Source organism: Stenella coeruleoalba, assembly GCF_951394435.1.
Source record: "Stenella coeruleoalba genome assembly, chromosome: 7".
Taxonomy (NCBI): domain Eukaryota; kingdom Metazoa; phylum Chordata; class Mammalia; order Artiodactyla; family Delphinidae; genus Stenella; species Stenella coeruleoalba.
The window spans coordinates 69,880,434-69,907,089 of NC_137153.1; the positions used below are offsets into that span (position 1 = coordinate 69,880,434).

Genomic DNA, 26,656 nt, shown 5'->3' on the forward strand with positions numbered 1-26,656 from the left:
GAACTAGAGATTCCGTCGAAACCGGTGTGCCGCTTTTGGCGAATTGGCACTATTAATGAGGTCCATGGAAATCTTATTTGTTTCCTAGTAGAGATAGTGCGCAGAGTGCTGGGCACACAGTGCCTGCTGCAGGGGAGGGAGAAGCCAGGGAGAATGGCACGTAGCCTCTAGTCCCAGCCTCGTCCTCTCCGGAGGTGACCGGATCCTGAGATAGGAAAGGTTGCTTCTCTTTTCTGAATGGAAACAGGTACCGGGGCTGACGTCTGGGAAGAGACTGTTTTCTGTTTCCAAGCTGTTTGTTAATATTTGGCTTCTGTTCTGTGACATGCATGGGTGCCCTTCAGAGACTCACCTCACTTAAAGAGCCTTTCCTCGAAAAGAGGACAGAAAAAAAAATTCCTTTCCTCAGATTTTGGGTCCTAGGAGGCACTTGTCTTTCAAAACAATGTTCTTTTTTTTTTTTTAATATATATATATATATATATATATATATATATATTAAGGCTCACGAGCTTTTGTTGAATTTCTAGGCACATTAGGAGAGTAACTTACTCTGTGGGTCATTGTCTGATGAATGGGGTCTCCTTGCTGGGTAGATATAGGCAGACATGTTCTGCTTCCCCAGCTGGGACCTGTTACCAACGGTATCAGACAAGTACCTGACTCAGTGACCTTGGGATCCCTTTCAACTGAGAAATACCAGGATTCTGAAATTTGTTGGGGGAAATAGTTCCGATAATCTGCCAATGCCTTTAAAGACCGGGTGGGTAACAGGGAACGTATAAATACATAGCAGTTGGATAGATGGAAAATGCTGGATCCTGTCTAAAGCCATTACATTGAAAAGAACATTGTGCCACCTATAGAAAACATGCCTGTAGAGGACATTGCTCAAGAGCTAGCACAGAACTCTGTACAAAAAGGACCCTGCCAGGTCGGAGGACTCCCTCTGAATGGGTGAAAAGCTTGCACTTCTGTGGACTGGGATTTATGCTCCAGGCTCGTACCTTCTTCAAGATGCAGACTTCCTTTGTTAGGGAGGAGAAGCGTGACTTTCCCTCCGGCTACCATGCAGCCTCATTGAGTTTCTCCACTGATGCTGCAGTCATGCCTGTCACCCCTGCCCAGTCAGGGGGCAGCCAAACCGATACCCGCAGGTAGAGAGCACAGCTGGGATGGAAACCAGCTAGCTTTTCCTGGAGGAGGGGACCAACTATCATGACGTATTCTCCACTCCAGGGACACGGCTTGTACACGTACTATGCCCTCACCATCCCCATGGCCGCTGCATGTAGAGTAGAGCTTTCTTCCATCCCCCCCAGCCCAAGCCATGGCCATCTACCTGCCTTACTGCCATAGTCTCCTAACTTATCTCCCTGTTTCCACCCCTGCTTCCCTGCAGCCTATTCTCAACAAAGCAGTCAGCACGATCCTTTTAAAATGAGATGTCCCTCTACTGCCCCCAAACCCTCTTAAGTGGTCCCATCGCTTAAAATCCCAAACCCCAACCACATCCCTAGAAGTCTACATCACTTGGTCTTTGCTGCTCCCTTCTCCCCTCCCTCTCTGCCTTGGTCACCTCCACCTACATGGCCACCTTGCTTTATCACAGATGAAACAAGCATGCTCCTGCCTCAGGACTTCTGCTTCTGCTCTGTCCTCAGTAGGCCACTTCCACAATTCTACCAGGTTCTCTGCCCAAGTCACCTCCTTGGAGGGCTTCCTTGATGGCTGTTTCTAAAATAGCTCATTCTATCATTCTCTGCCCTCTACTCTGGTTGTTTTTCTTTGGAGTTCTTATCACTCCCTGACATATTAAATGTCTGTTCCATTCCTGACTCCCAGCTAGAATGAGCACCATGAAGGATGGGGCTTTGGCCTGTTTTGTCCTCCACTGGTTCCCCAGAATCCAGAACAAAGTATGGCACATAGGTGGTATCGAACAAATGCATGAAATAAGGACAAATGAAGTGTGTGTGTGCGCGCGTGTGTGCGCGTGTGTGCGCATAGAGGCGGTACCTTTTGAAGGGGTTGGTGCATATATATCTTTCCTCAATTTCATTAAAAGTTCAAGAGCTTTTTGAGTTCCCTCCTAACTGATGATCAATTTAGGATATGCCAATTGTAAAACTGTTCTAGAACCTTTCAGAAACTCTCACTGTAAGTACCCTGACACCAGAGAAGGAATGCCAGTGCTTATCTAGTTATCTAAAATCATCCTCCAGCATTTATAAGCCCTTCTCAGGAAATCACAGGGCTATTTGTTTGGGGTCAGGTAAAAAGGGAAGTTTGCTTTTAGCTTTAGAGAAGTAGTCCCTGGCAAATATCACATGTAAATGGACGAATTTAAGAAAACATACATGACTATGGGTTTAAACCATACTCTCTGCCCTCGATCAACCAGTAGGCAAGAAATACCTCTAAGTAAGAGCCCAGAGCATTAGTTAAATGTTCAGACCCAATATTTATCATTCCTCCACATCTCTTAGGTTATGGGCCCATCACATTTGCTAAGCGTGATAAATCCAAAGATCGTGCTAACCTCACCTCCTGGAGTGGCACAAAGTTTAACATCTTTTCCCCCCACTGATTAAACAGACCTCTCTGCATAACCGGTGAACTTAAACCAGTCACCTGTGCGCTTTAATCAGCAGAGGGTCACACATACAAGGATTTCTGCAGAGCTCTTGGGTACAGCACGATTGAATTTGATTTCTTGGAGTGAAGAAAGATCTCCAAATGCTAGCAGTCCGAGGGGAGACCTAAGAGGGAACGCTTGCAAATGGGATTGAGTATGAGTGCAGACCAAAGTCAGATCTCCAAATGGACACAAGTCAAGAATTTTAACTTTTTAAAAAAATGAATTATGATTTTTTTGGCACTGGAGAACAGCAGCTGTTACTTGAATAAAGCACTTTATAAGTGTTGCCTCTCTGTCTTAGGAGGACCCTATGCAAGTAGGTGTTACGATTTTCAGAGGACAGAAGTTTGGATGATAAGCAACCTACCCGTGGCCACAGCTAGTCAGGTGGAGGAGGGAACAAACTTACATTCCTGTCACTGCAAAGCTGGTATTCACTCAACATTTCACTCATTAAGTGCATCTTAAATTCATTAAGGACTCTCTGTTGAGCTTTTAAAGATGTTTTTTTTTTTGACAGTTTATCTTTCCCTCAATTTCCTTATTTTCTTCCCACTACTCCCTGAGCCAATTCCAAGGTTGAGCTCCCAATATCACTCAGACATTTGGGAGCCCTTGCTTGGAAAAAGTTTCGGATGGAATATCTGTGTCTAAAGGCTCATAAAAATTTAGCCTTATCATAAATGAATTTCAACACAGACCACTGAAAAGCTGATGAGGGGAAAGTATCAAAATGATTTTTCTTGCTTGTCAAGGCCTGTCTTGTCCTGTCACCCTGGGGCTTCCTACCTTTAGGGCCTGTTCTCTGTCATCCACAGGGAGGAAGCTCTGGCCTAACATTCTTTGGTAATAGTGGCTTTGATTTTCGTTTCTCTCATGGGAGGGGTGGAAAGGGGGAGTTTGAGAGGGTGGCACATTGGCTGTCTCTGGTGAGGCACTAACTATACTTCTAAAGATGGCCAGAAAAGGGACATCTCTCATTCTTTCAACTTGATGGGCCCAGATCTGGTGGCCCTGGTTGCTTCCCAGAAAGGGGTGACTGAGCCATATTCAGTTGAGAAAAGGAGAAAGATTTGGGTAAAAACTTTTGGAAAAGTGCTCTAGAGAAAGGAAAGGCTCACAATAATTCTCTCAAAAATAAACTTTATTTAGGTTAAACGTACAGTTCATTAATAAAACAGTTTATCTACAGGTCAGCAGGATGGGATGTGTCCCAACATGTGCCTCTAGAATTCTGAAGATTCTGAGCGTGATAACTGGTGGTACGCTCTGGACTCCTGAGGCCTTACGTGCTCTTAAGTCACATTTTGGTATCAGGTGACATTTTTAAAAGGGCAAGAGAGTTTTGTCAAAGCCAGTCATTTCGTTCAAAGAATTCTTCCCCCTCCTTGCGTATGTGTGAAATGTGAGCAATGCCCAGGTCTCAGGGGTAGATTCCAGAATACCTAAGATCCAGTCTTAGGGTTACAGCATCATCACTCCGTGGACTCAAGTTCCAGTTCTTTCTGTCTTCTTGGGCATGTATCTCCTTATAATAACCGTAAAATTTAAGATTTGTTGTGTTACAGCTTGTTTTCCCCAGTGTCTTCATACACAGGAATGATGTTGCATGTCTATAAATTCCTTTAGGGACTCTTTATCTTTCACTTTGCAATCCAGTAATCTACTCCTGCTTCTGTGATGGCCAAGGAAAATAATTCTGGAACTTCTAGCATCTTGTAGGCATGGCACAGAACTAATACACTTATTCTGTGCCAACCTGATGTGGAGGTGCTAGCGTTCCACCCCCGTGTGCCACCATATTGGAAGTCAGCCATCGTGGGCATCTGAGAAACTGTGGAAGCATCCTAAGGTCATTAGTAAAGGGAACTCAGCAAACATACAACGTGACATTCACCTTAACCTTTACACAGCACTGCCTCCTTTCCTGAGAGGAGATGCCAGTAAGCACATAGGGTTTGGAATCATTTATTTGTAGCCTCAGTTTTCACATCTATAAAATGGAGGTAATACTTACCTATTCAGTTTGTTGTGAAGATCAAATAAAATACACGAGAGCATTTATTTAGCACGTTATTAAACGTATGATGAGAAGTTGAGATTCAAAGTGCTTTGGCTGCCATCCAAAGCCTGTGCAGGCCCCCAAATATTTATTTCCACGTCTTTGGCAGTGAAGTCAGAAGGTTGAGGCAGAAACACACCTGCTCTGTTTCTAGGGTTCAAAGCATGTAATCCTTTAAGCCTTTTTATCTACATAAAAGGTACTATTTCTACCTGAATTTCAGACTTCGATCTCATCAAATAGGTATAGTGGAAAACAGATGGGACAAGGTCTAATGCGTGTTACTCAATGAGTTAAGTTACCTGTAATTCTCACTGGGCAGGTCGCTTACTAGTTTCTAGACCGTGCCACCACAAACACAAGTAGAGGCATACCTCTGAGAGTGACATAGAGCAGTGACGTGTGCCTTGCACCCTCTAAATGCCAGAGGCAGGGATGAGCTTTCGTGTGCTTTCTCACTGAATCCTTACCGTGTCATAGCAAGAGAGTCCCCAGCACCTCTGTGTACAGAGTGGCTTAGTGACTTGCCCGAAGGTACCACATGCAAGGCTGACGCAGCAGCCAGCGCCCTTAACCTCCTTGCTGCCAATCTGACTTTGCCCTTGAGCACAGTGAAGAAGAAAACTGTTTCTGGTGTGCCACAGGGTCGCCCGCAGAGCCTTACCTCCACCCTCAGCCTGCCTTCCTTCTGCCTCAGTGACTGTGGTTGGAAGGAGACTGACAGTGGGGCTGTTGGTCGGTGGTCCCGCTTCGTTCCTGTGTCTCAGGTGAGCCGGGCTCAGAAACACTGAACGCATTTGGGGGACAGGACAGAGAGATGGGCCACTCCTGTGGGCTGTTTTTTAGTAGCTTATCCCTGGACCCCGACATTTCACATATAGGACCTCACCACTATCTCGCATTCAGCTTTTCACGTAGAAAGAAGGCTGATCACCCTTCCCATGAATTTATTTTGAGCTGGAAAGCTTCTATGCTTGATTTGAGAGAAATAAGCCCAAAAAATGCCATCGTTTAATCTTCAAATTTGTTCCTGCTGAGTTTGGAAGATACCTTTGAAGGCTTTTTCGACTTTTATGTATTCCTGAACTTCCGCAGTTTAGGTCCACGATATGGCTGAAACATGGACATACAATTCTCAATTTTCCCAGAGTCAGGCTGAACACTTGATTATGAAACTGAGAGCGCAAAAATCAATGATAAAAACTAGCAGGTTGTATTCTTCATTCTCAGACCCAAGTTGTCGCAGCAAAAGTGTAGATGCTTTTTGAAAGTTTCCCCAGCATTAAAGCAAGGAGTCAAGCTTCTACTGGGTTCAAAATAGTAAACTGCTTCCCAAGGTAAGAACTCTAGGAAATTACTCGTTGGGCTGCACGACACGGGAGTACACCCCATCAGAATCTTCTGGTTGGGTGTGAGGATAGTTAAAAGGCAAACTTCTGTGGGAGGGAGACGCAAGAGGGAGGGGATATGGGGAGATATGTATGTGTATAGCTGATTCACTTTGATATACAGCAGAAACTAACACACCATCGTAAAGCAATTATACTCCAATAAAGAGGTTTAAAAAAAAGAAACTTCTATTTAGGTCTCCCGTTTCTAAGTGTTAACTGAAGAGTTAGTCCTTTAAATGCCCTATACTTTTGCTATTGAAAGCCTGTCTTCTCATTTTTTGAGAAGGGCTATCAGACTTCCAAAGATATAAGGAACAGAAGCAAGTGTCAAAGTCGAAGTCTCCATCTTTTTGCCTTGTGTTCATCAAGAATTGAATACCATAGGTTCGGAAATGATACCGAGGCTTTAAAATAGCTGTAAGAATGTTTTAAGAGAGCTGGTTGATCAACTGGGACTGTTTCTTGCCGAGTAGATAGCTTGCAAAGGTCACTTAAAAATCTGGACTCAAAGACTTGACTGGATTTCCTTACCAGAGGCCACAAACCTGTTTATTCATCTATCAGTATCAGTCTTTCTAGCAGTTGGTAAAGCCTCTGGAGGACTTCCTTTCTGTGACTTGTATGACAGGCTCATTTAACTTCAAACAGCCTCCTTTAGCGTTTGCTAAGCTTCATATTTTATCTCTTGATTCATTCTCATTTCCCACATTAAACTGTAGAGACACAGCAAACTTACAGCAAAAGGTTTCACATAGGATTCTTAAAGTTCTTGTGTGGGTACCGATGCACAGGCTCTGGCCTCCCATGATCTCTTAATTCATGCTGAATTGGCTAGCAGTGTAACTATTCTAATTTCCATAGAAATATCTAGTTACGTCATTTCTTCAAGTGAGTTTGTACCTTTTAAGTTAGCGTTTCTGTCCTTGGCTAAAAGAATGAGATGCTTTAGACTCTTGGAAGGTTGGAAATTGGGACCTAGAACCTGGAGGAACACACTAGGGACTGGAATCCAAGAGATGATGGAGAATCTGCTTGATTTTCTTCTTAACAACTATGACTTTGGGTGTTAAGAGTTGATTAATACTGTATAATCCTTGTAATGGCGGAGAACACTGGTGTCTTTAAGCTTCCTAGGAGGGAATTCTGTATTGCTCCAAATGAATAAACCAATCAGTGGGTTTTGTACCAGAGCAGGATCAAAGTCCCAATCAACCAAATGGCCTTTAGAGTTTACATAAGACGAATGCTCACCTACTTATCAAATAGGCACTCCAGATACCTCACATCAGCAGGCCACATCCTGTTTAGTGTTATGACTACCTGAAGATGAAGCAACAGGTGGCCAGAAGAGTCCTACCTTCACAACTACGTCCTTTTGCTCTACATGTTTGACCTCCTCATCTCCCAGAAAAAAGGTTCACGCCTATTCTTTCTTTCACTTTCATCCATTTGACCAAAATCTCAAGAGGGTACCTATTAAACAAGATGACAGAAGCACCTTCTTCATCCGGGATTATTGATCTCTTTGCCTGAGCCACAAGCCACATGTCCACTGTCTTATTTATATCCCATATGAAGGTGTACTCTGACTCATCCACTGATCCATTTAGCTGCTCAAAACATCTTCTCTTCATCCTTTGGCTACTGTGCTGATGATTCAGTTCATGAAGACTGCTGCACCTTTTGCAGTGGACTCTCACCTAGAGCATCTTCCCAGGGTTAAAGCATTGTATCTTCCCTTGCTTGTTGGCTTCCTGTGGCTTTAGAGAAAGAAATGGCCAATCTGATGAAAAATTTATGCAAGCTCTGTGCTACTTTTTCTTCTACCCAAAGTTCTTATCTACTCTTCATATCACACGTTTCAAAAATTGTCCACAGAAGGAGTCCATCCTATGCCAGCCAGCCTGACAAATTAGATCATCTTACAGATTCTCCACGAAGTCACTTTAGAACCGTGGTTTTCAAATTTTAGTTCACGTCAGAATCACCTGAAGGGCTTCTGAAAACATATATCCCTGGACCTTACCTTCAGAGTTTCTGATTCAGCAGGTCTGGGGTGGGGCCTGAGAATGTGCATGTTTAACAAGTTCCCAGGTGATGCAGATGCTAACCTGAAGTCCACTGAGAACCACTGCTTTAGACTGTTCAGGAATGGCGTTTCTGCTTGTTACCTCCCTAGCTCTCCTCAGGGTTGACTGTCTAGGCGTGTAAAAGGAGGAACTCCTTACCCATGCTTTGCAAGGCGCTTGCCCTTGAACACTATATAATGATAGGACACGTAAAACAGAGACTTAAGCACAGAGAAGCAGAATTGACAGAAATCTTGGCATATGTTCCTGGATCAGGCAACAAATGAATGAGAATAGGAACTTTCCTCAAAGAAGAAGAATTCCAGGTGCAGGTTAAGCTAGCTTCTTTTACAAAATAAATATTTGGGGAGGCAAGTATCAAGTGGTACCTCATCCTTTTAGCACTTGATTGTAAGAGAAACCAGCCAAATTGTAGGCTTCCTTATATAATACAATACCAAGATCCATAGCGCATCTATTTAGTTAGGACACCTGCTACTAACTCAGCTTGTTTACAGAAGTTCATCCTAGAGGAATAGGCACAAACCATGGTTAAGCTGCTTGGTTTAATTTTTTTTAGCACTTGGAAAAAAAATGTACAGTAGTTTGAATACTTAGTCTTTGCAAACCTCCACTGAGGTCAAAGATTTCATTCATACGTACAAAATTAGTTTACAAATTTTTTGGCGATTTCATCTTAGTAACCCGTTTTATCCTATTGCCATTGTCCCAACCATTGAAAAAGTTTACAATAATTTACATAGAAATATTTTCAAAGTGCTTAAGAATAGTGATTGTTCTCTGGGATATTTACAGATGGCCTATACAATGTATGTACAGGTGGTACACGCTATAGCGCAAGTTTCGTCGTTGGAATATGGCTTTCTAGGGAAAGTGCATATTTGGCCAGAGGTGGCAATACTGTCTAGAAATTCAAGGGTTACAGATACTTTTGGTAACCACATCCAAAGCTGAAGTAGAATGTGGACGGGAATATCTACAAAAGTAATATAAAAATGGTTAAGTATACAAGCTTGATCCACGCAAAGATATTTCGATGTTCTTCCCAACTGGAGGAAGAAAGAGGCTTCAGCTGCTGGCTCGGTTACCATTCCGAAGTGGGTTATTACTGGTTTAGACCTCAGAGGTCACAGCTTGTCTCAGAAGTCAAGCTAGATCGTCGTCTGTGCTTACAACGGATATCTGTGGAAGAGAAAAAGCATGGAATGTGTCTGGGGATTCCCTCACTGGTGGTAGCAACCTCAGTCTCTAAAATGAACCTTGCTTTTGCGCTGGTCATCCAGAGACCAAAGGTGCACAGGAGGGAAGCCAGATCCCAAACAGTATTGAGTTGCATCACTAATGCATGTTAACTTGAATTCAACTCTATCTACTTGGCAGAGAGAGAAAACAGTGTGACTAATTCTGCCTGTTCTACTTAATGATTTTAGAACCTGGAGAAAAATGTGAAAAGACACACGTGTGCCATGAACTGACCACACTCTTGTTTCACCAGAGCTTGAGGGAGTGCTCAGCACTTGTTCTGTTCAGAGTTCTGTCAGTGAAGGCCATATACTCCACGTGAGTTTCAACTGAAGAACAAGTGACTGACTCTACTGTTGAAATGGAAGCTAGCTCTTGAGGTGTAAGAGGTCATTTTCAAGTATCTGGTCATTTTGGTTAAATGAATCTTGCTCAATACACTGACTTTAAGTCAACCCCCCTATCTATGATATGCTAATTTACTTTTAAGTATCCAGCAGGCAACTGATGGAACAGTTTAGAAAGGAGACACTTGGCTCCTAGATACATGCTAATGTTTACATGTAGTTTCTATAACCCAAAATATCTCAAATTGTATAGTGATGTCCTTAATTGACTTGTCATTCTGTTTGGGGCAGATACTTGTCAACTGACTTACTTAAGTTCTAACAGCCTAGACTGTCTAATCTCCAGGTAGTAGATGAAGTATTCGGTGGCTCCATGATTCTAATGGTTCTTTCTAGCCCAGGCAGCCATAGCTTGAGTTGTGGTGTCCTTTCCAAAAAGTCCTACTGCGAGTCATGGTACATAAAGACACAAAGCTGACTTACTGCTGGGTACGTGTGTCCGACAGAAGCACTGTGTCTACCAATGTCTATTGACAGGTCCTCTTCAGTGGTCTTCAAGTACACAGGATTGTCAAAGTTCATGCTTTTCATGTTCTTGTGTTGCCAGTTCCGCCACATCAAGTAGCCACCTACGGCTGCCATTGCTAAGAGCACTGCAAAAAAGTTAGAAGGTGACTAAACAAGGTCTAGTTTCAAAACATACGAAAAAGATCATGCTAAAGAATCCACGATAATCCGAGCTTTTAATTAATAAAAGCTTCACGTTTTAGGAATCTGGGATGACTAGAAGTTAGACTATAAATGGGCTGGGAGCTTAAAACAAGTTCAGACCAGAGGTTGTGTTATTCTATAGACTCTGGTGCTCAGCTCAGCACATCCATCTGGGCAAATGTGGAGTCCTGGGCCCCTCCCCAGGCTGACTGAATTTGAACTGCGGAAGCTTCTGGAGGGCTCTTCAAGTGGTCCTCCTGGTTTGTTAGCCAAGCTTGGAATCCCATAATTTAGGATAAAGAGGCCATTTGGCATAGTGCTTTAGAATTCACACGCCCTGGAATAGCTTTAGAGCGTTTGAAAATTCTTAACTGTTTTTAATTTACCCTCTACAAGTGCTATAACTCCTCAAGAAATCATTTTAGCATTTGTGTAGCTCCTCTGTATGAAGTGTTATACATATTTCGAAGGGGAACAGAACAGTGCTCTTCACTGGAAAGGACTTATTATGAAAGGGGATAAAGCCGGACGAACAGCTCTGAAGTAGAAAGCAGTAGGCACCATTCATCACTGCTGGTCGCTGTGCTAAGGATACCACTGTACAGAAGGCTGTGGACTCTGAAATCAGTGTGCCGGGCTGGTGAGGGGAGCAAGGGTAATTCAGTGTCACGAGTGCTATGACAGTACAAGGGGCCACGGGAAGGGCATCTCTAGATGAACTAGAAATACCCATCGAGTATTTAAGAAGTTCCTTGGATCCAGATATGTGGGGAATCTACTTACAGAGGGGAAGGATGGCCCAGGCAGCAGAAGTCCCTTTTGGGGGAACACTGACCTCCGATACTGCTGTGGTCACATTGATCTCTACGGGGGAATAAAAGGAATCAGTTTAGAAGGATCTGAATTCAGACTTAGAAATTCAACCACCTGGTAGAGAGAGCCTCACGCCCTTTTGCATCCATCACTGATGTTCAACATCTATTACAGTCGTGTACCAAGAATAACCGGTCTAGAAGTATTTGTGAGTCTCAGGCTATAATAGCCGTTTCACTAACAGCTGTCTGAGAGGAATCTTAATGAGTCAGGTCAGGCTAAGGGTTGCAGGTTCTAAGTCTTTGGAGTTTAAACATAGGTTACCAATTAGGGGCAGAATGAGTAGTTAAAGGCTGCATTAATGATTTAAGGAACAGGTAGGTACAAAGAGTGTGGCTGTTAGCTGAGATGAACAGTTTGCAGAACGGAACCCAATACCTCCAGGAGCTAGTCCACTAGTTGGTGACATTTCTGTTGTGTTGGTATCTTTTGTCTCACTGTGAGTCACAGTAGTTGCAGTACCTGAATTACAAAACCAAGAACCAGGTCAATGCCAAGGTTCCAGAGTGGCTATAGCCGTTTAGCCCAGACAAGCCATGCGATGGGTTATTTGAACGCTGCGGGAAATGGACGAACCACTGCCAAACCGAGTTGCAGGGTGGGTGTGCCATAACCAAGGGAAACAGCAGCAAAACCAGAGAGACACTGGGGTCTTCGGGCAGAATCGCAAGCATCTGGAATTAGACAATTCAAAAGGACCGACGGCCTCACTTAAGGACCCCTCTAAGCAAAGTCCCAGGCTCCTGGAAGCTGCAAGAAATGCTCTCAAAAGCAGACCACCAGGCATACCAGTCTTCCTGCCTAATTGTCTGGTAACTGCTTTCTCAGTAAACAGAGCTAGTCCCCGTAGGGACTCAGTATCACGCTAATAAAAACCTCACAATATGAGATCCTTGCTCACAACCCGCGGGTTTAATTTGCCGGTTAATCGAAAGCTAAGAACAGGAGATTAAAATGCACGTTTCGTTTAAGTAGGAGTTTAAGATAATGTCACCCACGGGGGCCAGAGGGTTTCCTGTAACCACGGCCTTTTTTTTTTTTTTGGCTGCGATGGGTCTTCTTGCTCTGTAGTTGCGGTGAGTGGGGGGCACTCTTCATTGCGGTGTGCGGGCTTCTTACTGCGGTGGCTTCTCTTATTGCGGAGCACGGGCTCTAGGCGTGCAGGCTTCAGTAGTTGTGGCACGTGGGGCTCAGTACTTGTGGCTCGCGGGCTCTAGAGCCCAGGCTCAGTGGTTGTGGCACACAGGCTTAGTTGCTCTGTGGCATGTGGGATCTTCCCGGACCAGGGATCGAACCCATGACCCCTGCATTGGCAGGCGGATTCTTAACCACTGAGCCACCAGGGAAGTCCCCCAAGGCCTTTTTTAAGACTAATTTCAGGCCTCTCTCTTTGGAGGCAAATGTTAAGACTTTGTTTAATTATCTGCAAGTTGGCTGGCTCAGTGCTGTTATTGGTATAAATCAGCATAGTCACCTGTAGACTCATCTAGTGTTGAAATGAGTTAGTCCTGAAGTAGTGATGTGAACTCCTGGCATGCAACAGTAGCAGATATGTTCTCCAATCCATTCCAAGAGTGAGTTAAAACAGAATTCTTAAAATCCAGGCTAGTTTCTGTAGCTAGTGTTTTAGTCTAATGCCTGTTGTATGTCCTGCTTGTGTTTGAAAAGTAAAAAGCCTTACTTTGGCATTCTCGGCCATTGTCCTCTAGACGGTAGCCATTGGGACAGGAACAGGTATATTTTGGAGAGTGGTCATTAATCTGTGGGGCTGGCAGGCAGAGGTATTCACATCCTCCATTCTCCATGTCTTCTTTGCACCAGTTTTTACCTGTTCAGAAAGAAAAGTCCTTTAAAATGGGTCTTCCAGTGCCTGCTGTACATAAACTTTGGTTCTAGATGCTGAAGACGTGACTCCTTGTCTCCAAGGAGCCCAAACTCGTATACTCTGTCAAACCCTAAAGTTAAACCAATACCAGTGAAGGATAAATGTAAGGGTACAGGCAGCATGCTCTAAGGACAGCAAAGTGCCACAGAAACTTCTTGGAAGTAGGACAAGAGTTATGCCGTAAACAGATGGGTGGTGAGGGAAGAGGTGGGGAAAGGAGATGGGTGACCGGACCTGGCCTCCCTATTGGTCCAAAGCTTACAAACTGGCTAGTCTGAGGCTCAGAGGAAGGAGAGAAGCATGCTCTGCGGCTTTGCCTCACTCCCACAAAACAGAAGGAACCCAGCTATGGGGAGGTTTAAGGGTTTCATTTGGGTAGAACCAGTCAAGTATTCTGAGCAGGAGACCATAGTGTTTGAGGAAGCACACAATTCCATATACGATGTGCCACAGTGGGGAGGGAGGAAAAGGCTGTGGCATAAAAGCGACTTTGGAGGCTAGTGCAAAAGTCCTAGCAAGAAGGAATGAATGCCAAGGAGATATGGAAGGGACTGAAATAAAAGAGCACTGATGGTTGGGAGGGCAGCTAAGAGATGACGTTCTCAAGCTCTTTGACTTGGAAGTCAGAATAAAATATACCGAGCACCAGGTTTGAGGGAGGGTCCAGGAGGGGAAAGTTCCATCGTAGAGCAAGCTGAGTTGCTAGGGAGCTACGGATACCCAGGGGCACTGTGTCATGCTGCTACCCTGAAAGTAGCCACGAGGGGCTCTGCTTCCCCACAGTACCTGATGGCTGTACAAGTGCATGATAGACGATGATGTCTTGGGCATCGTTAAGGTTGTTGACTAGAGTGGCCAGCTCCGATCCAGTGAATTTATTGGCGCCGTAGACGGCTTCATTTTCCCCATCTATCCAGTAGACACGATCCTAAAGCAGAACCCCCATATTAGTATGTACGTGTAGGATGAACACGAGTCAGTCTCTAAGGTCATTATTATTTACTGGCAATTTAATGGACCAAGTTTATTTAAAGCTGGTCTGGGACATCGGATGTAAAACTCTAAGAGAAGCATGAGTTCAAGTTTCTTAAAATGCTATGAGGAATCAGCACGTCATTTGTCCCAGGTTTTAGGTGAACGCAGTTTCTCAAGTCATGCCCCTCTGTCCTTCCCTCCTTCCCCTGTTCCTTCTCCCCAAGGTGCTACAGTAACTCAGAGGTATACACTTAGATGTGAGACACACGTCTTACCTCAAATATTGTGAGCGCGAGGGGATGAGCTAGGAATTCCAGAGACTTTAGGACCACCCTGCGATCTTGGCCGTTCAAGTCCACACTGGATAACATGTGCAATTTGGAATCCAGCCAATAGAGGCGGCCCTTTATGAGGTCTGGGTAGGAGAAGAATGGTCACTGTATAAGAAGTCAGTACTGCCCTGCTTCCATTTAAAATAGCTAAGGAATCCAATACTCTACTTTCACGGTTCCTTCTCCAGCAGGGGCTGTTAACAGGGTCCCACCAACCTTGTGAAGCAGCATGCAGAATCTGTACCCACATTCATTTGGGGGACTCAAGGGGTACCTGAGATTGTCAAAGTAACTGACTTAAGAAGTGTTAGTGACGTTATAGAAGTATTAAAAGAGGTGAGCATTTTGTTGCTCTCCCCTTAGGAGCCAGAAGAAAACCGTTATGAGCCTGCAATTCAGGAAATGCTGCGACTCCTAGGCCAGGAGTACGTAGGATGAGAGTTCACAAGGCCCAAGATTCACCTAATTCATGTCACACGTTAGCTCCAAATGGCTAGAAAAGCTAGTAATTATGGAGCATGTCATCTGTTAAGTCCACCATTCCACTTGTACTGTTCGGTTCCTCTCATCCTAAGTCCTTGCTAAAGAAGGCACCATGAGGGTTGTCTGCTGTAGTCCAGAGTTAACTATGAAGATGAGTTACAACTCTGCAGACAGCCGAAGCGTGGTCGAGGAAGGAAGAACATACGTACCAAGTGTAATTCCGTTAGGCCACTGAATGTCCGCTGTCACCAGCGCCCGTCTATCAAATCCATTCATTCCGGCTTTTTCGATTTTAGCTGGTTCACCCCAGTCTGACCAGTACACAAAGCTGGGAAGAATTAAATTAGAAATAAGCCTTGCTGGTTTAGAAGGAATAAAGTTGCAGCTTGAGACAGACATTTTCAAAGAGTGAGCAGAAAACTCTAGGGTACAAATTGTGCCACTCAAGGGTCTAGATTATGTTCTGGGTAAACAGAAGTTAACACTGAATCTACAAGCTCATTATTAACTATAGTAAACTATATAAGTCTGCTATTTAAATTTCAGCCCAAAGTCACAGGTTATATATTTCCTGTATAAAAGGCCAATTCTTTCAGTGGAGCAAAAGATGAATATCTGTTAAGTTTTACAGTAGGGGCGGGCTGACTGTGTCCTAGTGAGGCTTCATGGGGGCCAACTGTGATTACTACAGCCTTAGTCAGATACCTTTTTTTTTTAATTATTAATTTTTATTGGAGTATAGTTGCCTTACAATGTTGGGTTAGTTTCTGCTATAACGCAAAGCGGGTCAGCTATGTGTATACATACATCCCGTCTTTTTTGGATTTCCTTCCCATTTAGGTCACCACAGAGCACTGAGTAGAGTTCCCTGTGCTATTCAGTAGGTTCTCCTTAGTTATCTATTTTATACATAGTAGTGTATATATGTCAATCCCAATCTCCCAATTCATCCCTCCCCTTTTCCCCCCTTGGTATCCATATGTTTGTTCTCTACATCTGTGTGTCTATTTCTGCTTTGCAAATAGTTCATCTGTACCATTTTTCTAGATTCCACATATAAGCGATATTATATGATATTTGTTTTTCTCTTCCTGGCTTGCTTCACTCTGTATGACAGTCTCTAGGTCCATCCACTTCTCTGCAAATGTCACTATTTCATTCCTTTTTATGGCTGAGTAATATTCCATTGTATATGTGTACCACATATTCTTCATAGTCAAATTCCTAACAGCTGCTTTTCTATATTATTTAGGGGCAGTTTGGGGGAAGTCCTCAGTGAAATGTTTCTAGAGAGGTCTGTTTATTTCCACTGGACTTTCAGACAACTTGCACATTTAGATGAAAGCCTAGAGGTAATGTGGATACCAAAACCCTTACAACTCATGCTACTACTTAGGTTGGATCATCCAGAGCTGACCTGATAAAGTGTTCAGACAGAAATTAAAAATCATTTGCATAGCGACACAAACTTATCTATGAAAGAGAAACAGACTCACAGACATAGAGAACAGACTTGTGGTTGCCAAGGGGAAGCAGGGGTGAGGGAAGGATAGATTGGGAGTTTGGGGTTATCAGATGCAAACTATTGCACATAGAATGGATAAACAACAAGGTCCTACTGTATAGCATAGAGAACTATATTCAATATCCTGTGATAAACCATAATGGAAAAGAATATGAAAAAGAATGTATATATGTATAACTGAATCACTTTGCTGTGCAGCAGAAATTGACACAACATTGTAAATCAACTATACCTCAATTAAAAAAAATCACTTGCATAGAAGCTGGGTGGGCATAAGGGTTTAGATACAGCTTTTTGGTGTACCTCAAATCAGAAATGTTGTTCCACTAATGTGAACCAGCAGTCATCTGCTCAGGGAGGGCCTGTTGTATAGACGAGGCCATCCCCGGGTTGCTCAACAGTGGCACCACTGACATCTTGGACTGGATGATTCTTTGTTGTGGGGAGCTGCTAAGTCTTGGGATTTAAGTACTGCTTTAGGCATGAGGAAAGCTCCTGACCTATGCAGATAGCATCCGAAAGGCTACGTGATGAAAAACACAGAATACAAACCCAGACAACGGGTCCACAGCTATGGAGGCAGGCTCTCGCAAGTCAGAGTTAAACAGGAACTTCCTCTTGGTTCCATCTAGGGTAGCTACTGAAATAGTCTTAGAAGCCGCATCAGTCCAGTAGATGGTCTTGTACACCCAATCAACAGCAATGGCTGCAGGATTATAGACATTGTCGATCATTTTAACATGTCTACCAACCTTGTCATCAATTGAGGCACTGAAACAGAATAGGTCACAAGAAATTTAAGAGTTTGACACCATCGGAGCCTGGAGAATGGACTTTCTGCTCACAAAATGGTCAACAACTTTGTTCGGAAAGAACTCTAGCAAACCCCATAGCTCAGCTCACCACTCAAATTATGTAACCATTTTGCTTACTGATCCTAAACAATACTGTAGGTTATCTCATTGTTGGTCTGTACTCTACGTGCAAGAACACCACACTTCTAAGTGAAGCTATACTGATTCTAAACAATACTGTAGGTTATCTCGTTGTTGGTCTGTACTCTACATGCAAGAACACCACACTTCTAAGTGAAGCTATTTGTTTCAGTAACCATCACCTGAGTTTCTACAGTTGCCGTTAAGAAAAAGCTATCACTACCATTTCTATTTGTAGCAACTATGAACAGTTCTCAACTAACTGGAGAGAAAGGGAGGAAAATTGGAAAAACTAAGATGTTGTCTGTTATAATCTTATAGTTGTAGCCATCTTTTATTTTATAGGCGATTGTTAGTTTCTAATGAGGAACTGACAGTAATTTAATAAAGAATCAGTGTTTAGAATTATTATTCCCAACTAGTTTGATGCTAGACTGGAGCAAGACACAAGAGAAATTCCTCCAAACCTTCCCAAAGGCCAGTGACAATGACTTAGGCGAAGACACCAAGAACTGAAAGTTACCTGAAGATGGCCTTTTGGCTTAGATCAGCCCAGAATAGTTTCTGAGCAGCAATGTCAGCATCGAGAGCCACAGTGTTTCTTAGCTGTTCAACTAGTTGGATATATTCTTTCCTCTCCAAGCCAATCTTCCTGATGTCTCGTCTATTAGTGAAGATCAGACTTGGCTCTTTGCCTGCAAGACAGGAGTCAGGTTAATTTAGTTTTGCTGTAAGAAGGCAACGTCCTTCCAAGTCCCCTCCTCCCAGCAGAGGAGCACTTAAAAAGTGAGGGCACTGCTGAACACCTCAGGAGTACTCTTGCTGAAGTCCATGCCCTGGGACCTGCAAGCACTTCAGCACTTCCTACGGTTTAAGAAGACAGCCCTGGAGTCACAGCATTCAGTAAGAGGGCGGCCGATGATAAGTTACTTATTTGAATTGCACTCAAGTTCTGGAAGCAGAGAGTAAGTAGATATTCAAGGTACCATATGCAAAAGGAACTGACCAAGGCAGGAGTCTGGGGCAACAATTTGCTATTTAGCCTATGATATTGCACTGTGAGTTCAGTACCATTGCTCTCAAGTACTTTTTAAATTTTATATTTCGTTTGACTGTTGTAGTCACTGGCTGTACCTTTCATAATCACGTACTCAGAAAGGTACCAGAGCAACACCAGTCCAAGTCCATTTACCTACTGCCTTGCACACGCCAGTGGCAAGATCCATTTGATAGCCACGACTACATTCACACTTGTAACCGCCTTTTAAGTTGATACAAATTTGACTGCAGATTCCCGGATTTTGGCATTCGTCAATATCTAGGAGGGAAATTAGAGTTAGTCTTGCTGTTCCTAGATCACCTACGGAGATCTACAGACCTTTCCCATCACCCCCGGGGCTTGGGCTCTGTTCTTCGACTCACCTCCACAGGTTTTCCTATCTATCAGTTCAAACCCAGCTGCACAGTCACATTCGTAGCCTATAACTAGGTCTTTGCAGATATGGGAGCATCCGCCATTATTAACCAAGCATTCATTTACATCTGAAATCAGAAGGTAGTAGAGTAACTCAACACTCCAATTGATATTTGTCCTATTAACATTTAAAATCCAGGCTGTTTGTCTAGATAGTCTGGTCAAGCCCATGATTTTTCTAAGATCTAATTATCCGTCTTATAGATATGCATCTCAGCGTGTACTGGGGGAAGAGTAAACCCAATCTCCTTGGCACGTTACCAGTTAGTTAAGCAGTATTTAGTCAAGTTTCTCTATTGCTGATTGGTTACCTTGAAGGGGGTGAAACTAGGAACTACTTTGTCACTACTTCTAAGTCATAAAGTTTCACTTTTAAGCCCAACAACTGAACCTAGTTCATCAAAGTAGTTTACCCAGGCATTAGGCAGGCTCGGAACCGCATCAGCTCTGCCGGGTCTAATTAACCTTCCCAAATCTGTCCTCAAGCAACCCCTTCACTTACGACATTCTTTCAGGGGCTCATCACTCCAGTCCCTGCAGTCCTGCTCCTGGTTACACACTTTACTGATATCTATGCATTCCCCGCTTCTGCACTTGAATTTCCCGGGGCCCAAGCACTGATTGACTACAAAGAGAAACACAGAAGAGAGATTCCATTCGTGGGTCTGATCAGAGCAGTCCTTTGACTAACACCCCACACCTAGGGACCCTTTACCATTTTTGCAGTTGACTTCATCAGAACCGTCGACGCAGTCTCGGATGCCGTTGCACTGCCTGCTGCCGTGGATGCAGCTACCATCCTCGCACTCAAACTGGTCAGGTTGGCAGGTTCGGGAAGCTACAGCGGGAGGGAACGGCAGGGGATGAAGCCAGCCAAAGCGTCCCTGGTTGATACGTGGGAGAGACCCGAACGTGCCATACTGATAGGAAAGCTACTTACGACAGTTGACCTCATCGCTGCCGTCCTTGCAATCAGGATCCCCGTCACATCGCCACTTCTTGTGGATGCACTCGCCAGAGCCGCACTGGATCTCGCTGGCTGGGCACTTGGTGTGGATCACTGGCTGGCGGCCGCACTGCTCGAGGGACTCATCTGACTGGTCTGAGCAGTCTGCGTCGTCATCGCACACCCAGCTGATGGGGATGCAAGAGGAGGTGCTGCACTGGAACTCGTGGGCCCCACAGGTGGGTGGGGTGCAGTCAAGCTCGTCGCTGCCGTCGCTGCAGTCATCCTGGCCATTGCACACGAAATTCCTGGAGATGCAGCGGCCACTGGAGCAAGTGAACTCATCAGGGCTGCACGTCACGTTGCCTATTGAGAGAGAGGACGCCCCACTGAAAATGCATCCAGACCTGTCCTTTCAAGCGTCTTGTCCCAAAATCTAACATGCAGATCATGGATCATGAATCCAAGCTTTCTTGCCTAACTTAAAAGCTAAAGTCAGATTATATCAATAGGCAGTTCCCAGAATACTAGGAAACAGTCTTACCATGTAAGAGATGCTAGGACATTTGAATAAGAAGAGAAATGTAGGACCGAGAAAAGAGTTGAAGACTAGAAGTTAATTTGAGATGAGATGCATCTTAAAGGGACAGTGATTAATAACTTAAACTGTCACAAGAGACTTCACTGGGGAAGGCAGACATGAGTTATCTTTAAATGGATATACTGCTCATCAGGCCAGGCCACATATCATGAGATGAGATTATCATGCATCAGGTATATAAGCAAACATTCACTCATAATAAGCATTATGACACCATCACCAAAAAGTAGCCCCCACGTATTATAACACCATACACGGTTCCTTCTCTTTTGGTCCTTCCAACCAGGATCAGGAATAACAGGTCTTCAATACTTTCAAGTTTTAGAAAGTCACTTCTGGGGCTAGAACCACAATCTAGCAGCCAGGTGCAATGATAACGATAAGCTAGTCAGACTAGCCAGTTTGTACTTTGACTCAAATTCCTGCCAAATTAATTAAGGTCAATAATTGGTGGTGATTGGGGTGGAGACCACGACTCTCTTGGGAAGCAAAGTCTGGATTTCAGAGGGAAACGTGTGGCAGCGCCACAGCTTACCAATCCATAAAGCTCAGTTCTAGGATTAAATGCCAAAACTCATTGGACTAGGTGCAGTGGTAATGACCTCAGGAGGTGACTTCTACGCGCAAGACCGGTGTTTCAGCTACAAGTACCCTCAGCTCGTTGTACACTTACTGCATCAAGAGGCCTGTGCTTGTCAGTCTCAGGAGGCCCTATAAAAAGGGCGGTAGCTTGAAAGAACATTCAACGCAATGTTTGTTTAACCTAGAGATTTTCCCAGGGCCTCACCTTTAACACTGAGCATTTTATTACATATTTTCCAAGAGCAGAAACATGAAAGGCTAGGAAACAGAGTTCGCTTTTACAGGCAGGAACTGTGTGATAGGAGACAAAGGTACCACCGGTTGGGTAGAGTTATCTTTGGGTATCTGCCAGCAAGATGTTAATTCCTACTTCTGTGCCAGTTTAGCTTTTGGAAAGGTTAAAAGAAAAACTAGTTTGGGGACTGAGAAATGCTTGGGTGAGACTCCAGTAGTTTATTCCACTAAGCAGATCCAATTTTCGACCTAGGGATGTGTTCGCTGGGCCTAGTCCCTTTCTAGCTTGATTGAGCCCAAGTGAGGAAGGCCCATGAGTTACTGTCCTGGCTGAGACAAGAGTCCACAAAATTGCGGCTTCACTGAGCTACTTCTACATGGAAGTGCCTCGGATGACTTACCTTCTTATTTCTATTTGCCTAGAAGAAACACCCGAGCAAGCAATGGTCAGTTACCATGCGAACTTCTCTCAGAGTTTGAGGGCACTTAAGAAGGACAAGTAGTAGAGCAGAGAGTGAGGTCATTAAAAGGCAAGTCAACTGCACCTTCATGCCCACCCTTCTTTGAGCAAAAGGGTCTTTGGGATAAGCCACTCAACACTGATCTTCTTACCACAGTTTTCTTCATCTTCTCCACTGTCACAATCATTTTCACCATCACATCTCCAGGACACTGGGATACACTGAGTGGAACGGGCACCACAGCTGATTTCACTTATGCGGCATGTTCTCATATCTGTTGATGACATACAGTCTCAAAAGAGCCTCCAAACTCATGAGTGCAGAGCTGCTGCTCCTGTGCTGCCTGGAAGTGGTGACATCTGTAACTCAGTGGCCGGGCACACGGGTGAAATTCGACTTACTAGCTGAAGCCTGGGCAGATCCTTCGACAGCTCCATGTCTTGGAAGCCATGCCAGCCTAGGCTACCTGGCAGTCCACCGGAGAGCCTTGACCGTGCTACTCCGTCAAGGTTCCGCGGTGTGCGCAGTCCTGGCTTTTGTTTTACTTGGCGTGGTTACGTTCATTGGCTGGCCTGCTCCTTGACCATTATTTATCTGCTGGGTATCAAGTGACAGACCCAGATACTGGCAACCTAATCCCAACTTCATTAAAAGCCAGATGCTCTATCACCTGTGAAGTCTTCCTTTGCCTGGATTCCTTCACAGACCTCCTTCACAACCTCTTTTCCACTGACATCTTGCAAAGTAGGGACACCCCCTAATTCTTGACTTTATGGGGTCATCCCCCACTAAAACTTGGGCTGAATCTTCATGGAACCTGTCTTCACCTATGGTGACTCACCTCCCTTGGCCAATGCTCATATAACTTCCCTTACTTCTTGCCTGGAAAACTGAAATTAACACACATCCCTTCCTTTCTGCTTGATTCCAGACCTAAACCTTGTTCATGTTAGACTTCCACTTTTAGTGCTTTAACAGGCCTCTACTGCCTTAAAAGGAACACCGAGACTTTCTTCACCAGGACATGCAAATGATTCTAATTTAACTGTCCCAAATCATCTTCCTCTATGATCTCATAGACTTTTTCCTGAATATCAGCTTGAGGATACACACGTATTTGCATACCTATGAAGTTTCTCTTATTTCAGAACAAGCTGTAAGCTCCCTACTTTAATAACTTTACGTTACATGTTTCTTAAGAATTGCTCTATCATCCTATTTCTAGTCACCTTACCCCTTCGGTAACAGACTTTTTTTCACAACATGAGAAGCTGTGCACCTAAAAGCCTGCACGTGGCCCACGGGGGGACCCTCGCATCTTGACTTAGCTTCCAGGACCAGAGTACCATCCACTCAGAGTCATTATCATCAAACATTTGAAATCTATGCACCTAGTCAAGGAGTTCTTGAATCTTCTGGCTTCAGTCTTAAATGTTCAATAGCGAAGCTACCCAAGAGAACGTCAGTCTTGTTAGACTAGGAAGAGCATTCTTTATGTTTTTAAAGATTGGCTGTTAATGATTTGACTGACCTCGGAGTCAACTGGCCTAACTTTAAGGGAGGCCAAGGAAAACTGATCAAGTTTTAGATTATACAATACTTAGAGCTATGAGACACGGAACAGCCTGGAAAAGTTCAAGTCCAAAGCAAGTCACACTCACGGCACTGCTCTGGGCTTTCATCGGAACCGTCTTCGCAGTCGGGGTCCCCGTCACACTGCCATCGGCTGGGAACACACTGGCCGTTGTTGCACACAAAGTCAGACTCGGCACACGTCTTCTTCACTACGAAAGTTGATTTGCAGGGTTAAAGTTGAAGTCACTCACCCAAGAGCCCTACATTCCCACTGGGGGTACCACTGCATTTGGATGTGTTTTACTCTAAAAAATAAATCTGAGTCAGTTAGCACTCAACTGCCAATATCCCGGAGAATCTTAGAAAAATCTTTTTTTTTTTTTTTTCTTTTTCCTCAGAGGAGGAAGGTGATCATTTGAGAGACTTAGAGGACACTGAGGTGAAGGGATCCCTTATAATGAACTTCTTGCCTGCTTGATAACGTTGAGATTAAGTAATAATTTTGTTCTTTTCACGCATTTCTTCCAAGTCATTCAAGTTTAACAGTCAAACGACTGGATCATAGTATAACTGTTCTAGCGGCATCTTGTAACAACACGTGGGTTTAGTGCAGAGGCAGAAGACCCAGCTCCAGTACTGAATACTGTCACCCCTACAGGTCTGTTGGGGCAGAGGAACCCACTGGGTAAGAAACAGAGAAAGCGCAAACCTGAGTATAAGAGAGGTTGTATTTAGCATCCGAAGGGTGGGCTCACATCCACCAGCTAAAAGTCACTGAGCCTGCCGTGGAAGCTGCCAGCACCCGTAACTGACTACTAGACTTAAATAGCCTTAGACAAGGTATCAGTTCTGCTACTAATTCTTACTAGGGCAGCCTTTTCTCCTCAATTAGGGAGACCATGCGATCTGTTGTCCAAATTGACACAATCTCAGTAGAAGGGGGACAGTGTTAATTTTCCCAGGAAGCTAAGCGTTGACCAGGACTGTGCTAAGCAAAGCAGGCAGCTTGGTCATCCTACCTGCGAGGAAGTGAGGGAGTAAGAAGGGGCCTGACAAGGAGCCACGTCGGGTATTCTAGGGTCATCCTCAGATTATATTCTTCTTTGCCCGTGTGCCTATACTTTCTACTTGAATTTCCAGTTTAAAACATTCTTCTCTAACGAATATTCTGTAATGGGAAATCAGCTAAAAGCCAACCATTTGCTGAAAAGATGAAAGGGACCACCTCAGGTCAGGGGTTTAAGCCAGGTACAGCACTCAGAGTTCAGCCGCTCTGGGTTAGCCTCAGATATTGTTAATGGGGAGACAGTGATGATAGTCAATTTCTAGAACTCAAGATGGGATGATCAATTATGATGATCTGAAAAGGATTATTTACCTCCTAAAATTGTGTAGCCAAGGGAACATGAAAGGCCATATTACCTTTTAGATCCATAACTGCTTCTAAAATCACTGAAATACTCAAACGCCAGTGTTAACAGTTTAAGTGATATCCAAGGCCCATCTTCTCCTGAGCAGGTAGGAAGGTGCCAGAGGGTCTCAGAGTCAGTTATTGTAATTCACCCTGTGATACTCTTCAGAAGTTGCAAAAGAGAGAGTACGGAATGGTTGTAAAGAGACCTCATGAATTTAAGAAGTATAAGATGTTACAGGGATAGAAAAGACTGGTTATACTACAAAGTGAACAAGATACACAGGGTCAGATAGATTGCTAGGGTTCCTCTCTCTCCATTCTGAGCACAGACTGGGAGGGTAAAGATAGGCTGTTTGAACTGGGCCTTGAGAGATGGATAGAAATTTAGATGTGCCACCGGGGAAGAGAACTACCAGTTCCACTCTTGGGGTATCCGAGTTACTGATGTATCAGTTCAGCCTAACACTTGTAGAAGAGTGAGTTACTAAGACTGATGGAACATGGCTTGCAGAATCCAAGCTGAAGTTGACTAAATATGCTAGTTGACATGCTTGAAAGAAAAGGCCCTGCTGAAACTGTAACCAAGTTCAACATCAAGAGGTTGGACAGGAAAAACAGGAATTGGCTTTGGAAGTTTTAAGTAATTGTGTAGCTTTTCCCTTCCATGGAGGAACATCTCAAAATAAGCATTCAGAGCTTCCCCGAGCAAAGCTCCCACTTTCCTTCTCTACCTTCATATCTGAGAGGCAGAGACAAATTCTGGGCAAGAATATATTTACTTTTTCCCACTTTGCATGATCTTGATTGTAGGTACATCTACCCCCTTACCTCTTCCAAACCTTCCTGTTACGTGGCTAGAATCGATTTATGCAGAGACTATTTTAGGAAAAGCCAGCGATGACCCCTACAATGACTCAGGTTAGTTTCTACTGAGGTAGTCAAATGGTAAAGTAAGACTTCACACCATGGAGAGAATAATTACTCTCTTAAAAAAAAACAAAAAACAAATGGGTTTTGCCAAATATAGTTTAGCACAGAAGAAGAATGGCTACTTACACCAAGAGAACAGTGGGACAAGAGTGAGGTCCTTTAGTGAGAAAATTAGTGAGAGAATTATATCACCCCGGTAACCCAGAAAGAGCATGGAACTCAATATCTCGTAGAATAGATTAAAATCTTAGCGTTAGGATGCAAATGATATAAATGTGTCACATTGGAGAACTATTCTTGGTCCTGAGACTGGAGATAAGCTTCTTTTCTGATATTGCAGCATGGGTTTACTCTGCTTCCAAATGAGCTGCTAATTTACATATTGGCATGCAGACATCCATGATGCTGCTCTGAGAGCTCAAGCACAGGACTGTCTGCCAGTATGTTTATACTATAGCAGTTTAGTAATGATGCATGAAGTAGGTAAGGGCATAACAAGATGGCAGTTGGTAAAATCTACATTTAGTTTCTATTTTTCTTCTGGATTTTTAGTTTGTATAGTGGACATCTTTATGTAACGTCTTTTATTTATTTTTTTGATTTTTTTTTACATCTTTATTGGAGTATAATTGCTTTACAATGGTGTGTTAGTTTCTGCTTTACAACAAAAGGAATCAGTTATATATATATACATATGTTCCCATATCTCTTCCCTCTTGCGTCTCCCTCCCTCCTACCCTCCCTTATCCCACCCCTCCAGGCGGTCACAAAGCACCGAGCTGATCTCCCTGTGCTATGTGGCTGCTTCCCACTAGCTATCTACCTTATTATGTAACGTCTTTTAAAAGGCAAATGACAGTTTTATCACCGACATTCATGAACAACCTTATTTCAAGAGTTTTACAACACAGAACAAAGGGATCATAAAGCAAACTTCAGCATGTATT

The 26,656-nt window shown here is 43.8% G+C and overlaps 1 protein-coding gene across 4 annotated transcripts in view; it reads right to left on the bottom strand.

Moving 5' to 3' along the window:
- Positions 1 to 8,710: 8,710 nt before the first annotated feature.
- Positions 8,711 to 26,656, bottom strand: part of VLDLR (very low density lipoprotein receptor) — a 31,726-nt gene continuing 13,780 nt past the window's right edge. Inside the window, exons 4-20 of one of the 4 annotated variants that reach the window (XM_079925817.1) lie at positions 23,452 to 23,574; positions 21,942 to 22,064; positions 19,907 to 20,278; positions 19,682 to 19,804; positions 19,469 to 19,591; positions 18,915 to 19,034; positions 18,685 to 18,810; positions 18,016 to 18,187; positions 17,110 to 17,328; positions 15,242 to 15,360; positions 14,493 to 14,632; positions 14,029 to 14,170; positions 13,039 to 13,185; positions 11,736 to 11,819; positions 11,268 to 11,348; positions 10,257 to 10,426; positions 8,711 to 9,366 (exon numbers count right to left, since the gene is read on the bottom strand). In XM_079925817.1, coding sequence (XP_079781943.1) covers positions 9,331 to 9,366; positions 10,257 to 10,426; positions 11,268 to 11,348; positions 11,736 to 11,819; positions 13,039 to 13,185; positions 14,029 to 14,170; positions 14,493 to 14,632; positions 15,242 to 15,360; positions 17,110 to 17,328; positions 18,016 to 18,187; positions 18,685 to 18,810; positions 18,915 to 19,034; positions 19,469 to 19,591; positions 19,682 to 19,804; positions 19,907 to 20,278; positions 21,942 to 22,064; positions 23,452 to 23,574 — 2,420 coding nt within the window. In that variant the 3' untranslated portion in view covers positions 8,711 to 9,330. The remainder of the gene's footprint in view (positions 9,367 to 10,256; positions 10,427 to 11,267; positions 11,349 to 11,735; positions 11,820 to 13,038; positions 13,186 to 14,028; positions 14,171 to 14,492; positions 14,633 to 15,241; positions 15,361 to 17,109; positions 17,329 to 18,015; positions 18,188 to 18,684; positions 18,811 to 18,914; positions 19,035 to 19,468; positions 19,592 to 19,681; positions 19,805 to 19,906; positions 20,279 to 21,941; positions 22,065 to 23,451; positions 23,575 to 26,656) is intronic. The other 3 variants (XM_079925814.1, XM_079925815.1, XM_079925816.1) reach the window with 3 other exon arrangements.